Here is a 15,853-nt window from a genome sequence, read left to right as displayed (position 1 = left end):
AAATAATTGTTTGTTGTTGTTTATTCGTTTAGTCACTTCCGACTCTTCGTGACTTCATGGACCAGCCCACGCCAGAGCTTCCTGTCGGTTGTCAACACCCCCAGCTCCCCCAGGGACAAGTCCGTCACCTCTAGAACATCATCCATCCACCTTGCCCTTGGTCAGCCCCTCTTCCTTTTGCCTTCCACTCTCCCTAGCATCAGCATCTTCTCCAGGGTGTCCTGTCTTCTCATTATGTGGCCAAAGTATTTCAGTTTTGCCTTTAATATCATTCCCTCAAGTGAGCAGTCTGGCTTTATTTCCTGGAGGATGGACTGGTTTGATCTTCTTGCAGTCCAAGGCACTCTCAGAATTTTCCTCCAACACCACAGTTCAAAAGCATCGATCTTCCTTCGCTCAGCCTTCCTTATGGTCCAGCTCTCGCAGCCATATGTTACTACAGGGAACACCATTGCTTTAACTATGCGGGCCTTTGTTGTCAGTGTGATGTCTCTGCTCTTAACTATTTTATCGAGATTTGTCATTGCTCTTCTTCCAAGGATTAAGCGTCTTCTGATTTCCTGACTGCAGTCAGCATCTGCAGTAATCTTTGCACCTAGGAATACAAAGTCTTTCACTGCTTCTACATTTTCTCCATTTGCCAGTTATCAATCAAGCTGGTTGCCATAATCTTGGTTTTTTTGAGGTTTAGCTGCAAACCAGCTTTTGCACTTTCTTCTTTCACCTTCATCATAAGGCTCCTCAGTTCCTCTTCGCTTTCAGCCATCAAAGTGGTATCATCTGCATATCTGAGATTGTTAATGTTTCTTCCAGCGATTTTAACTCCAGCCTTGGATTCCTCAAGGTCAGCTTGTCGCATGATGTGTTCTGCATACAAGTTGAATAGGTAGGGTGAGAGTATACAGCCCTGCCGTACTCCTTTCCCAATCTTAAACCAGTCTGTTGTTCCGTGGTCTGTTCTTACTGTTGCTACTTGGTCGTTATACAGATTCTTCAGGAGGCAGACAAGATGACTTGGTATCCCCATACCACTAAGAACTTGCCACAATTTGTTATGGTCCACACAGTCAAAGGCTTTAGAATAGTCAATAAAACAGAAATAGATGTTTTTCTGAAACTCCCTGGCTTTTTCCATTATCCAGTGGATATTGGCAATTTGGTCTCTAGTTCCTCTGCCTTTTCTAAACCCAGCTTGTACATCTGGCAATTCTCGCTCCATGAACTGCTGAAGTCTACCTTGCAGGATCTTGAGCATTACCTTACTGGCATGTGAAATGAGTGCCACTGTTCGATAGTTTGAACATTCTTTAGTGTTTCCCTTTTTTGGTATGGGGATATAAGTTGATTTTTTCCAGTCTGATGGCCATTCTTGTGTTTTCCAAATTTGCTGGCATATAGCATGCATTACCTTGACCGCATCATCTTGCAAGATTTTGAACAGTTCAGCTGGGATGCCGTCGTCTCCTGCTGCCTTGTTATTAGCAATGCTTCTTAAGGCCCACTCAACCTCACTCTTCAGGATGTCTGGCTCTAGCTCACCAACCACACCGTCAAAGCTATCCCCGATATTGTTATCCTTCCTGTATAGGTCTTCTGTATATTCTTGCCACCTTTTCTTGATCTCTTCTTCTTCTGTTAGGTCCTTGCCATCTTTGTTTTTGATCATACCCATTTTGGCCTGGAATTTACCTCCCATGTTTCTAATTTTCTGGAAGAGGTCTCTTGTCCTTCCTATTCTATTGTCTTCTTCCACTTCCATGCATTGCTTGTTTAAAAATAATTCCTTATCTCTTCTGGCTAACCTCTGGAATTTTGCATTTAATTAGGCATATCTCCCCCTATCACTGTTGCCTTTTGCTTTCCTTCTTTCTTGGGCTACTTCTAGTGTCTCAGCAGACAGCCATTTTGCCTTCTTGGTTTTCTCTTTCTTTGGGATGTATTTTGTTGCCGCCTCCTGAACAATGCTGCCAACTTCTGTCCAGAGTTCTTCCGGGACCCTATCTACTAAGTCCAGTCCCTTAAATCTATTCTTCACCTCCACTGCATATTCCTTAGGAATATTAGTGAGCTCATATCTAGCTGATCTGTGGGTCTTCCCTAATCTCTTGAGTCTGATCCTAAATTGTGCAAGAAGTAGTTCGTGATCTGAACTACAGTCAGCTCCAGGCCTTGTTTTTACCGACTGTACAGATGTCCGCCACCTTTGGCTGCAAAGGATGTAATCAATCTGATTTCGGTGTTGTCCATCTGGTGAAGTCCATGTATAAAGCCGTCTCTTAGGTTGTTGGAAGAGAGTGTTTGTTATGCAGAGTGAATTGTCTTGGCAAAATTCTATCAGCCTATGTCCTGCTTCATTTTGTTCTCCCAGGCCATGCTTACCTGTAATTCGAGGTGTCATTTGACTGCCCACCTTAGCATTCCAGTCTCCTGTGATGAAAATAACATCTCTTTTAGGCGTGTTGTCCAGTAGGTGCTGCAGATCCTCATAGAACTGCTCTACTTCAGCTTCTTCAGCATTTGTGGTTGGGGCGTATATTTGGATCACTGTGATGTTAGATGGCTTGCCCTGAATTCGAACTGAGATCATTCTGTCGTTTTTTGGGTTGTATCCAAGCACTGATTTAGCCACTTGACTATTAATTATGAAGGCTACTCCATTTCTTCTGTGGTCCTCTTGTCCACAGTAGTAGATCTGGTGGTCATTTGATGTGAAGTGGCCCATTCCAGTCCATTTCAGTTCACTGACGCCCAGAATGTCTATCTTTAATCTTGACATCTCACCAATAACCACATCCAATTTGCCCTGGCTCATAGATCTTACATTCCAGGTTCCAATGGTGTGTTGATCCTTAGAACATCGGATTCGCCGTTCACCACCAGCACTGTCGGCCGCTAGCCGTCCTTTCGGCTTTGAGCTAGCTGTGTCATCACTTCTGGGGCTAGTTGAACTCATCCTCTGTTCCTTCCCAGTAACATTTTGACCATCTTCCGACCTGGGGGTCTCATCTTCCGATGGTATACCGACATATCTCTGGTTGTACTGATCCATTGAGTTTTCACGGCAAGAATACTGGGGTGGGTTGCCATTACCTTCCCTAGGGATCGCATTTAGTCTGACCTCTCTGTCATGACCTTCCCGTCTTGGATGGCCCTTCACGGTTTAGCTCATGGCATCATTGAGGTGCTCAAGCTCCAGCACCACGACAAGGTAACGATCCTTTGCTGAAGCCCAAATAATTACAAAATGAAAAATATTGCCTATTTTCACTACTGTAGTCTCAGTGAATCTAAGACAAACCTCCCATTTTGTTGTTGTTTATTCGTTTAGTCGCTTCCGACTCTTCGTGACTTCATGGACCAGCCCACGCCAGAGCTTCCTGTCGGCTGTCAACACCCCCAGCTCCCCCAGGGACGAGTCCGTCACCTCTAGAATATCATCCATCCATCTTGCCCTTGGTCGGCCCCTCTTCCTTTTGCCTTCCACTCTCCCTAGCATCAGCATCTTCTCCAGGGTGTCCTGTCTTCTCATGATGTGGCCAAAGTATTTCAGTTTTGCCTTTCATATCATTCCCTCAAGTGAGCAGTCTGGCTTGATTTCCTGGAGGATGGACTGGTTGGATCTTCTTGCAGTCCAAGGCACTCTCAGAATTTTCCTCCAACACCACAGTTCAAAAGCATCGATCTTCCTTCTCTCAGCCTTCCTTATGGTCCAGCTCTCGCAGCCATACGTTACTACGGGGAACACCATTGCTTTAACTATGTGGACCTTTGTTGTCAGTGTGATGTCTCTGCTCTTAACTATTTTATCGAGATTGGTCATTGCTCTTCTCCCAAGGATTAAGCGTCTTCTGATTTCCTGACTGCAGTCAGCATCTGCAGTAATCTTCCCACCTAGAAATACAAAGTCTTTCACTGCTTCTACATTTTCTCCCTCTATTTGCCAGTTATCAATCAAGCTGGTTGCCATAATCTTGGTTTTTTTGAGGTTTAGCTGCAAACCAGCTTTTGCACTTTCTTCTTTCACCTTCATCATAAGGCTCCTCAGTTCCTCTTCACTTTCAGCCATCAAAGTGGTATCATCTGCATATCTGAGATTGTTAATGTTTCTTCCAGCGATTTTGACCCCAGCCATTTTAAAGGTCAAATATTTGAGAAAGCTAACCTTCCTTTCAGGTATTTATTAGCCATTGGCCAAGGTATATATGCTTTCACAAATATGTTTACAGACTCAGGGGCTAAGGAGTGAAATAAAAAGCAGAGCTTTCTCAAGAATATGGAGTTCACTATTATCAGCAAATTCTACCCTTGCACAAAATTGCAGTTGTACTGTTTCTATTTCTGAAAGGATGAAATGCAGCTGGCAGCAAAGACCAGCTCCAGTGGGATAAACAGAGGAAAGAAAATAATAGTTGATGATTTGTGTGATATTCAGTTAGGAAAATGTCACAGCTCAGTAGTACAGCATATCCTTCTTGCCAAAGCTCTTAGACATATCTCCTAATCTTTTCATCTCTCAATTTACACCTTATCTCAGGTGATCTATAGCCCCAGCCTATCAAAATAAAGAGATGGTAACTGGAATTCCTTCAGATATGGCTATGATGGGATTTCTGGGAGCTGTCTGGCACATCTGGATGGGATCAGTTACAGAAGTCTGGAGTATATAAAACTTTGCTTGATGTTTGCCAGGGTCTGAGACAGTAAAATAAGAAGCTATCATTTCAAAGGTGGATGGACAGAAGATCCACCTACATCTACTGACAGACCTCTGGGTGATCTGTAGAAGATGAGCATGGATTTATCACTTCTGTTTGCTTTAACAATAGCAGCAACTGCACAAGTCTGTCCCCTTCTCCAAACAATGCTGAAATGAAGAAAGCTCAAAGAAAGTAGAAGTGTGTGAGGAAGGATACGAGTTCAATGCAATTCTGTAATCGGCATAAATACAAAAGCTCAGAAGTCTTTCACACCAAGTCTATGAATGGATTCACACACTGTGATTTTAAAATGCTTATACACAGTCCTGGGAGAACTTTGATTTTAAAAGCAGCATGGGCACTCTTAAAATGAACAATTGTGTGTGTGTGTGTGTATTCAGCTTTTGCTATCAGAACAGTGGAAAGGTGTTCAGTCATTTGGAACTAGAAAACAAAACTAGAGTGGCTTTCAAAAGATGGCATTTAGGTCACTGAGTCCAACCCCTGCTTAATGCAGGATTCATCACAGCCTCTGTTTGAAGACATTCAATGAAGGGGAGTTCATCACCACCTTTAAGAATCTGTTCCAGCATTAAACATCTCTGTTAAGAAGTTTTTCATAACATTCAAATGGAATATACCTTCCTGTAATTTAAGGGATTTAATTATTCTGTGTCCTGCATTATGGGACAAGACAGAATCCGTCAGTCTAGTTCTGTTTGATCATTTTCCTCACTTTTCAGGTACTTGAAAAGTGCTATCATATGCTCTCCTCAGTCTTTTCAAGACTAAACATTCTCTATTTTCTTTTCTCATCCAAAGATACAATTTCCAGGCTGTTCATCATCCTCATTGTCTGAATTTTTCTTAGTGTGGTGTCCAGAATGGACATAGTACTAAAGCTGAGATCTGTCAAATGTAGAATAAAACGGAACTATTACTTAATGTGTTTTCAAAATTGATTGAGCTATTGAATTTCAATGGAATATTTACATGTTTCTTATAAAACTATGGTGGACTAAGAATATATGGAAATGGACAAAATGTAAAGCCCTCTCCATTCTAGATATGGTGGTGAGAATAATGCCAATATTTACAAGCAATCTTTATTACAATAGAGCAAATAAAAACCTAATGAACATCCATAGATATATGTACAAATACTTGAGCACATGACAGTTTTTCTTCTTCTCTGCTTTTGAGAGAATTCCTTTTCAAACATCTCATCTTTCGTATGGAGATGGGGAATGGACAACCAGGGGCTGGAGAGGACGCAAAGCTCGATCCATACCAAGCTCTCCCCTGGCCATCTGGGAAAGAATCCCATCCACCTGCATGAGGAAAAATGGCTTCATCAGTTCTAAGTGGCAAATAATTAAACTGTATAAATTCTTAAGATTATCTCAATATAATTATCAGGCTATCCAAGTAGCCTTTGGAAAATGAGTTATTTCCATGTCTTACACAGAAAGTTCTTCCTTTCCTACCTGCAAATCAACCAGACTGGATCACTGGTTAGAATGGTGAAAAAGTTTGGTAAAGGGACAGCTGACCTGACATACATCTTCCCATAGGAGACAGGGTCAAGTTTGGGAATACAAGAGAAACCCATAAGAGTCTTGCAATATTGGACCAAAGTCCTACCAAGTCCTCCATTTTGTGCCTCCCAATAATGAACAAGATGTCTATGGGAAGCCCACAAAGACAACGAAAGGACACTTTCCCAATTATCTTCCTAGTGAACCAACACTGAGTTTTATTGCCTGATATGGAAGTAATACACAGTAGACTCTCAGTTAACCAGCACCCATGGGGATTGGTAGATGCTGGATAAATGTAGTTTCTGGTTGCTTGAGAGTTTAAATTTTATTTAAAGTATTATTTGATTTTTTGCTGGTTGCTTGAGAGTCAGTTCTGGTTAACTGAGAGTCTACTATATTATTTATTCGATTTTTTTTGCCGGTTGCTTGAGAGTGTCGGTTGCTTGAGTTCAGGTTAACTGAGAGTCTACTGTATTTTCCTGACTAATGATCACTGATATTCTTCATGAATTTGTTTAAACCACTTTCAAAACCACACCACATCTGATGTAATGAATTCACCTAAGCAGCTATACAAACAGTGGAATCACAATGCTGCTACTCAAGACATAGCAATCTCTCCCATTGCTTGACACTCACCCGCTGGGCATAGGCCTGGTCCTCTTGGGGCTGGTATAGTTTTTTAATCTCTACAGTTCTGCAGATACAGGATAATGGGGAATAAGTATTAGCTAAGTGATGGAATGTAATTCCTCCGAGCTATTGTATAATAAGATCCTTCTATTTACTATTACTATATATAAAAACAAAAGTTTGACTTATTGTTAAGGTTCCTTTCTTTTAAGTGGTGAGAACAATCTTAATAGTCTTGCGACAGGAGAAACATTCACTGAGAGGATCTGGAACTTGCTCACTTTATTTGTTTTATACTGTCCTCTCCTGGATAACATATACTGTACATCTGTACCATCATGTCCTATTAGCAGTCTATATACCGGAAGTCCTTGCTTAACTATGGTAATTGGGACGGCAACTGTTGCTAAGTGATATGGTCGTAAAGCGTGATGTCATGGGACTGCCATTTATGACCTCCTGCCAGCTTCCCCATTGACTTTGCTTGTTGGAAGCTGGCAGTGAAGGTTGCAAATGGAGATCTCATGACCATGGGACACTGCGACCATTGTAATTGCGAGCTGGTTGCCAAGCACTCGAATCATGTTCGTGTGATTGCGGAGATGCTGCAATAGCTGTAACTACGAGGACCAGTCATGAGTCTCCTCATTCAGTGCTGTTGTAACTTCGAATGGTTGCTGAACAAGTGGTTGTTAATCGAGGACTACCTGTATGTAAACTTGTTCCAGTGTCTATGTATGCAAATTTATTTCAAGAGAAAAAATGCTAATCTAAACTCAACTTAGTTTAGATCAAGGTTATCTGATACCATCTTTTTCTTATTATTCTCAACCTCCCTGTTCAATGACGGCCTCTGGAGTGGGTCACCTAAGCTATAGGTGAACCAAATGTTCATTTCTTCATGACTTGATACTGCGCCTTCTCTACAGCCACCTGGTCTGTGGAATGTGCTCCTAATCAAATTGAGGGACCTAACTTCCTTGTTGGCATTTCAGAAGTGTAAAAAATGTTTTGTTGAACAGGTTTTCAAACAGGTATTAATGGCTTTAATATTGGTTAGTTTAATCTATTTAATTAGTTATGTTTTTATGTTTTAACTGGAAATTACTATGAGACTTCAGTAACTGGAAGTATAAAACTTTAATTACAAACAAACAAAAATACAACTTCTTCATCATAACAGAATAGATGATGTGACATGGGGGTATCCATCTCCATACATTGGTAGGATAACCTTTTCAATATTTACAATATTCAGCATTAGTCTACCCACATTTCAGAAGACAGAGTTGTGGCTGAAAAAATGTAGGACACACCAGCTCTGCAAAGATCTTTTTTGTGGGGGAGGGTGGTTAGAGGAAGGAGTGAGCAGTAAGTAACAAACCTTCAGAGTCAACCGGAGTTGATTTCCTAATCTGTCTTGGCTTTTTAAAATGGGAAAAAGGCCATACTGCTATGATTGCTGAGAGTTATATAAGTGCCCAGCATTGATCTAACAACCTCAGTGCTTTTCTCTCTTTAGCACTGAGGATATTTCCAATTTTGCTTGTACACAGCTACAATACTTATGCTAGCTCCAGACTTGGAGATTGCAATCATAACTGCTTTTATCCAGATATTTAAGTTCCACTGAGTAGGAAAGAGCAAAGGTTAGGAAAGTCTTATGGTATTGTTTGATAAGCAGTAAATCCTTGTTTTAATTATTAAATAAAGAAAACATAAGCCCAAAAATGTTTTATATGTATTTCAATTTCCCACTAAAATATTTTTGAAAAACCACACTATTGATTCAGAAATAACCAAATGATCCAATCTCTGCAGTAAACTACATTTTAATTTGGACTTATCTCCAAACAAGTCAAACTCCTGTTTCCTAAGCCTAGAAAACTGATGTAATTTTTGCATTTGAGTAAATATGTAGTGACATAAAGTATATATTATATAATTGTGCAAATGACATAATTTATGCAAATTACATAAAGTCATATTTAATGGGCACTTTGCTCAAATGGTCACCACTTGCCCCAAATAGTCCATTAAATCAAGACTTACTGTATTTGTCAGTATAATTCCCAACATACAAATACTCAGGAGACTGGCAGTTCCACAAGCATGCAACTCACCTTCTTTTTTCTTTAGAACCACCAGTTGCAAGGAGTGAAGAAGAAGAGGCGCTTTTCACCAAAGGGGAAAGGTTCTTGAAAAAATTCTGGGATAAATAAGCTCTACTACCTTTCCCTTGGATTTGTTGGCACAAGGGACATTTCTTTGGCTTTTCTTGGTTCCTGTGACAATAAATTGGGAAGGCACTAAACAGCAGAGCACTAAACTAGAAGTCCCAGCTGCAGCTGCACCCATAGACAGTAAGAAAGGATGCTGAAAACAGCACCACCAGCAGCACATTTTCTATTCTTGAAACAGAGGACCTACAGGAGAGTAGGCAGCTTTACCTGAGCACACAGTCATTGCAAACATAGTTGTCCAACAATCCCTCAGGGACAGAAATATTCAATGGGGGAAGGTGAAAAGGGACCAGGTTTTCTCCATCCTGGACACAGACCAAGCCTCCGCGGAGCACTAGAGGAACCCAGCTGGATGCTGGACGGTACAGCACCATTCCATGGACTATGCACCAACCACGGACCATATCTAAAAGGAAAACAAGGCTTACTCAAGATCTGGTTTCATTAGTATTCCTTAATTCTCTTCTGTAGTCTAATCTTTTTGAGCACAGGCCCAAATTCTTTCAACTAATCCATTATTCTTTTTGACCTTTCATTTCTGCCCTGGCTCCTCCCCTGCTCCCTCCCCTCCAAGATCTGATCACCTGTTTTCTCTTCAGAGGTCTCTGTTTTTATATCCTTGGAAAGATCTAGAAGAGGGGCCATCACAGGAGTCTAGAAGGGGCAAGTGGGTATCGGCATGAGCAATATTGTAGAATAGCCTTTTCAAACCTGCCCCCCCACAATATATTGAGATTGCAAGGCCCAGAATTTGATTGCAAATTTGTAGTCCCAAAGTATCTGAACAGCACTCGGTTGGGGAAGGGTGAGGTACTTTCCTTTGCTCACTCCCAATGCTTTCCCTTAATCACAATCAAAATTTATTAAATGGATTATAGCTGCCCACTTCAAAAGACTCTGGGTGGCTTACAAAGTATATAAATTTGTCCTTTGTCCTATCCGTCCTCTATCCTGTTGCTTCCCATGGTTATAAAGTCTCCACCTTCCTGTCTACTATGCCAGTCATGGAAATACACTACTGTATGACATTTTGGATCATAGAACGAAAAGGATTTTGACAGCCCCATCTATTCAGGTATTTTCCTTTCACTTTTGGTATGACTTCCTTGATTCTGAGAGCAACCCACATTTACATTTGTCACCATATTAAACAAGAACAGTCTAAAGTAGAGTCCTGCTAAATTGAAGGCAAGGATCCATTTAGCACACCTTCCCAATAGTGGGTAGGTAGATACATCTGGAATGCTCACACACTGGACACCAAGGCAACAGACTCCTTTATTGCTCAGTCCCAGCTTCTGCTATTCAGAGGTAAACTGACTAAATGAAACTTTTATAGTCAGAAGCAATCATGGCAAATGTATCAATATGTATTCATGGAATGGCCTATTTTGGATATCTCAGAAAGCAGTATGTGAAGCTGCCTTATGCTAAGGCAGATAACCAATCTATGTAAGGAAATCCCACCAATTTTAAGTGGCAATGTTCTTCCAAACATACAGCTAGAAGTCTGCCTCCATTACTAAAATGCTGATTTTTTTTCCTCACTCAAGAGTTGCCAGGTCCTGTCCTTCTCAGCAGAGTGTTTCTACCAACTTCCTTTCTAATCATTTCTTCTTTCTGCTAATATCCACTCCTGAAATCCCATCAACCTAAATCCAGAACTACTAACCCCAAGATTGTCAGAACTCTCTTCTGACTTGTTTGTTTCTTCTTTATTGCAAGCCATTTTCAATGAAGATTCTCCATGATAAGCTTTCAGCCTTTCTACAAGTTCAGCATTCTGAGAAGAAGAAGAAGAAAAATCCACAATTGCAGCAATGGGCAGATGTAAGAATTAATCTCAGGGTATTAGTCCTCCTGGGGGATTATTATATTGATGTGGCAGCTCAGTAGCTTCAATGATCCTGAGTGTGATGCTAGAGGGATCATGAGCTTCTGCCAGGGACACCTTTGCTGGTAGGGTCAGAAGGGGAGGGAAGAACCTATGGGCAATTCACAATGTGAGGGCTGATGGGGCTCTGCAGGCATGAGAGAAGCCAATCTATCTAGGAGAAAGAACTCCACTATCAGACTTAGAAGACAGATGGATTCCCACATTACTTCCAAGCATATTGTGTTGAACAAGCCCCAATGGCCTGGTTCAAACTAAGCCACAGTGCTTTACGAGCCACAATGACTAGATTTTTACACTGAGCACAAGGAGGTATACAAGTGCAATAAATAAGGCAACAGTCATGTTTCAACGTATCTGACAGACACCAAGTTGGGAAAAATTGACATAGAATACTGTAATGCAAAATAAAAGAACAGTTGTAATTGCTTTTGAGTAAACAAACACAAAAGAAAATAGATTTTCTTCATTCTTTTAATGATATGATAATCACATGGGAGTTTGCAATTGTGAAAATCTGGATTCCCATCTAATGATCAACAGTAGTGTGAAAACAGGAGAGAAACCTGGAACAACCTCCTCTCACCTTTCCTGTGGCACGAAGACCCAGCTTCTTACACTGGAGTTGCAACTGGGCCCTCTTTAGGGTATTGTAGTCCACTGAGAAAGTTGCACTGAGTGGTAGACATGAAGAGTCCTTGGCTGGCATGCGTAGCGGGAGGGTAGAAGTGGATTTTGTAGTTTTACGGCCTTGGCGGGGCATTTTAGAAACTCTAAACCAGAAACAGAAAGAAGATAATGGAAGTCAAGAGTGTACAAAACCAACTTCCATTTTTCTTTCTTCTTTTTAATAAGAATTTTATTAAGTTTAAAGCAAAGATAAAAACTACAAAAAAGAAAAAAACTACAAAAAAAACTAAGAAGGTGTGAAACACAAGAAAAAAAGAATTGTAAAGATTACATAACGATTCTGACTTTTAATAGCAAAAATATACATCAATTTCCATAATCAATCCCTTACTCTGTATCAAACCAAAATCACATTGTCTTTATAATTCATTCCATTAGCACATTATAAAAATCACTAAGTACAGTTGTTCCTTCCCCTTATATTAAAAGAAAAAAAAAAGTATATAAACCTCCTAATCAACTTCCTTCCCCCAAAACAACATTTATTTCCTTCCTACCACTATTCTATACATTTCTGTCCACTATAATAAAGATCAAACTAAAAAACATACAAATAGCCTACTTTTATAATTAATAATACTATAATAATCTTAACCCTATTAAATCTAAAAACAAGCAATTATTATTATACCTTATAAATCTTAACAAATTAAGGAATAAAATCAAACAAACCTTAAAAGCAATCCAATTAACCTTAATCCAAATTATTGAACAAAAATGGAATCAAACAAGCCTTAAAAAAGTCCAAATAAACATTCTTAAATCTTTACCCCATTTCAAAATATACCAAGGCATTTACATATCTCCATAGTACACACAACGCATTTTTCATACAAAAATCAAAAAGCCCAACTGCCCCCCTTAAAAACTCAGACTTCTCAGCAAAAAACCTCCCACAGAGCAAAGCCTCTTCTTTCCTGTAATATTCCATCAGAAAAAGAATTCCATTTGTAATTTGCTGTTCAGTCTATGCCTTTAACCCCTTCAACACCAGAATGTGGTCATTGTCTGGCATTTCAACAAAGGCTTCAATCTCGCTTTCAGGAGAAACATCTCTATCTTTGTTAAAATCTTCAACTTCTTCCACAACATCTTCAGCCAGATGACACATTTTAAAGCTGATATTTTCCACAATGTCCCGAATATATTGCATAATAACTTAACAGGAATCAGAGAGAATCTGCTTAAGCTCAGAACATGAGAATGTCTGCTTGGAATCTTCCATGTTGCAGGCAGTAGATTATGGCACCCCCTAGATAGTTAACTAGTGAAAGTAAGAGCTAATAGAAGATTTCCGGAAATGTTTACACAAGTAAAAGTATGATAAGAGGCAGCTTCCCAGGGAAAGTGGCAACAGAAAGTTGAAGGTTCAAAACAGCAGATTCAACATGTAGGAAAACATTACATTCTTCAAATTCAGTACAAAAATAGTAACAGGGAGGCATTTATTCTCAGTCCCCCTCAGTATTTAAATGGGAAAACAAGCCAAAGCTTAAAAAGATTTTTAAAAATTAATCCAAAAATAACAATAAGCACCAAGAAAGACTGCTTCTCCTTGCTGTAGAAAGCCTCTCTTGGGGTACATAAACTTGAAAAAAATATATAAATTGGGTTTAGAAATGGAATGGCCGGTCTTAGTGTCCCTTTAAGGCTACAGAGCGGTTTGGAAATGGTGACGTCCCAGCCTCCCGGCATCTCTTACCAGATTAGCACTAACGCTGTTTGCTATCCTCTGGCTGCGAGGCGCCGTTCTGAAGTAGGAATGGGATAATTCTGAGCATTTTCTGTCCATGAAAATGCTCTAGGGCTTCAGGAAAAGCCTGCCTGAGCCAAAAAAAAAAGCCACGTCAGATCTGCCCGCAGACCTTGCAGGCACAGCTGTTCAGACCACCATATTCCCACTGGAAGTCCAACTTCCATTTTTCTTCATGTACAAGTAAATTGGCCCATTGAAGTTATTAGCAGTTTTCACTTCCCCAACCTGGCACCTTCAAAGTGCACTGGACTACAATTTCCATCATCCTGCAGCCAATAAGAATGACAGCAGTTGTAAATCAATCTATCTGGAAGGCACCAATTTGAGGAAGCTTGACTTACTGGATGAGCAAATGGGTGTCAAAGATACGTTTTTCTTTTTACCATACAGTGTTATCTTACCCCACTGACAAGGCTTCAGGCTCTGCCTCTTCCTTCCACATTAAGATTTAGCAGAAGGTGCAAACCATGTCAGAAAGTTCAAAAAGGCAGGCAGAAGATATACACAGATCTACTGGTAATCCACAATCATTTCTAGCCCCCAATTATTTAAGGGCATGGAGGAAAAACTCACAAAAAGTACCATCCATCCTACTATGCTCTAAAATAGAGATTTTCAAACTTTTTCATGCCACGGAGCCTATAAAAATTCTTGAACCAATCAAGAGGCACAGTTTGAAAGATCTTGCTGTAGATCAATGTTTCTCAACCTTGGCAAGTGCTGGGGAATTCTGGGAGTTGGAAGTCCACACATCTTAAAGTTACTGAGGTTGAGAAACACTGAGATAGATTATACTACTGTACCGAAATTAAGAAAACTGTAGTAAGAAGTGGAAACCTGCATAAAAAGATTGGGAAATCTGTTTAGTCCTGATACTTAAAACCTGCATTTTGACTGAAAACAATTTAATTCTGTATTTGTCTAGTTAGAGAGTTGCCTATTCTTCATGTTAGCATTGTTTGGGCTGGATATTTTGATTATTGGCATTTGTGGATTTTATCAGCATTGCTGTTTTACTCTTGCAATTCTTTTTATTGGAGCCAGTTTTACTGAGCAAGCCATCTTGGGAGTGTTTTTGCTTTTAAATACATTGACCAGATAGATAAAATATTTAAAATGTTTTCAGAAATCACTTGCTTTCAGTTGAGGAATTTGCTTTGCTGTCTATATAGCCAATACAATCAATGCCAAAAAAGTGGGGAAAAGTGGGGAGGGTAGGATAGAAACCTATTAACTTGTGTGGCATCCTGCTCTGCATAACATTTTGTTATTTTTTTAAAAATTGGCAATATTGGTTTGCCATATGTAACTGTTAATAAAATATAAAACTACGTTTTGCCAGAGAAGTGCACATTTCTGAGTCTGAATTTTTTTTGCTTCCCCCCCAAACTTCTCTTTGAACGTTATAAGAGGAATCAACAAACAGCCCCTGATTCAAATGGCTTCATCCCAGAATGCAACGCCGCATTTTTCAGGGAATCTAAAGTGGGAAAGAGAAAGAGATCGCGAGCGTTGTTACTTTTTATCCAGTCACCCTGCAGAGAAAATACAAATATATAATTACAAAGTAAATGATAAGGGTGTGTAATCCCACTGAGATACTACTATCACCATATAATCGATCCAATAACGAAAAGAACCACCTAGGTTGTGATTGCAGGATTATGAAAAAGTTCTCAAATCCACTTAAAAAATTAGGCAGCTCCGCACCCAAAAAGCACCTTACGCTTCTAGAAACTTGGCAAGAAGGAACATACAGTACTGTGATAATCCAGGGGAACAGAAGCATAGCAAAGTAGGAAAACAGCTACAGAGACCATTTAGGAAGGATCTTATTTCTCCCTGGAATAAGAAAAAGAGGGAGAGGGAGAGGGAGAGGGAGAGGGAGAGGGAGAGGGAGAGCAAGCTAAACATTTCACCCACCTCTTCCCCCACCTCTTCCCCTAGAACTCCTCAGGCTCCGGTGGAATCCAGCCCCAGCCCCTTTTTCAAAGTGCGCGGATCTTCTCACGCTTCTCTCAAGCAGCTTCTCGCGATTTACGGCTCTCCACCGGGATGGCTCTGCGCCTGCGCGAGCCGGCTTTTTGCTCACGAGAGGAGGAGCGCAAATTAAGATGGCAGCGCCCATCCTGGCAGCTGGCTTGCGGGGCACGTGAACCACAATCGTTCCTCTTCGTTTGTAAGTAATGCTGTTCCCTGCCGAGGACGTTGCTTCTCTTCCCCTGCTTGCGACCTGCTTCTCCCCCCCCCCCCCGGGTCAGCCGCTCAGTCTGCACATGTATCAATCGTTCTCCACTTCGTTGTAGGTTAGCCTGCAAAGTCGTATGAGCGGAAAATAGCCTCTGATTTCTTAAATCAATCTGAGGACGTTTGCTTATAAGTTATAACTAAACCTTAAA

General features: G+C 40.5%; 2 protein-coding genes across 2 annotated transcripts in view; one reads left to right on the top strand and one right to left on the bottom strand.

Annotated features, from left to right (window-relative positions):
* Positions 1–5,783: 5,783 nt before the first annotated feature.
* Positions 5,784–15,563, bottom strand: LOC134497971 (uncharacterized). The gene is made up of 8 exons (XM_063304021.1): positions 15,390–15,563; positions 11,595–11,781; positions 10,787–10,897; positions 9,699–9,768; positions 9,322–9,520; positions 8,995–9,156; positions 6,878–6,935; positions 5,784–6,028 (listed from the first exon to the last, which is right to left on the bottom strand). Exons 2-8 carry the CDS (start codon positions 11,769–11,771, stop codon positions 5,921–5,923), a joined length of 885 nt encoding a protein of 294 aa, XP_063160091.1. The 5' UTR covers positions 11,772–11,781; positions 15,390–15,563; the 3' UTR covers positions 5,784–5,920.
* LARS2 (leucyl-tRNA synthetase 2, mitochondrial) overlaps positions 15,540–15,853 on the top strand; it is an 87,336-nt gene continuing 87,022 nt past the window's right edge. Inside the window, exon 1 of the mRNA XM_063304018.1 lies at positions 15,540–15,633. The gene's annotated coding sequence lies outside the window, so the exon portion shown is untranslated. The remainder of the gene's footprint in view (positions 15,634–15,853) is intronic.

The sequence above is a fragment of the Candoia aspera genome, chromosome 4 (genome assembly GCF_035149785.1).
Source record: "Candoia aspera isolate rCanAsp1 chromosome 4, rCanAsp1.hap2, whole genome shotgun sequence".
NCBI lineage: Eukaryota > Metazoa > Chordata > Lepidosauria > Squamata > Boidae > Candoia > Candoia aspera.
The sequence above is the reverse complement of the archived record's forward strand: the minus strand, read 5'-3'. Positions and strand labels throughout refer to the sequence as shown.

Bases quoted from the DNA above. Each gene is read 5' to 3' on its own strand.
- LOC134497971 (XM_063304021.1), bottom strand. From the start codon at position 11,771: ATGCCCCGCCAAGGCCGTAAAACTACAAAATCCACTTCTACCCTCCCG. The intron at 9,521-9,698 runs GTGATCAGATCT...TTTTCCTTTTAG, and splicing joins GACCTCTGAAGAGAAAACAG to ATATGGTCCGTGGTTGGTGC. The intron at 9,157-9,321 runs GTAAAGCTGCCT...TTATTGTCACAG, and splicing joins TGCAATGACTGTGTGCTCAG to GAACCAAGAAAAGCCAAAGA.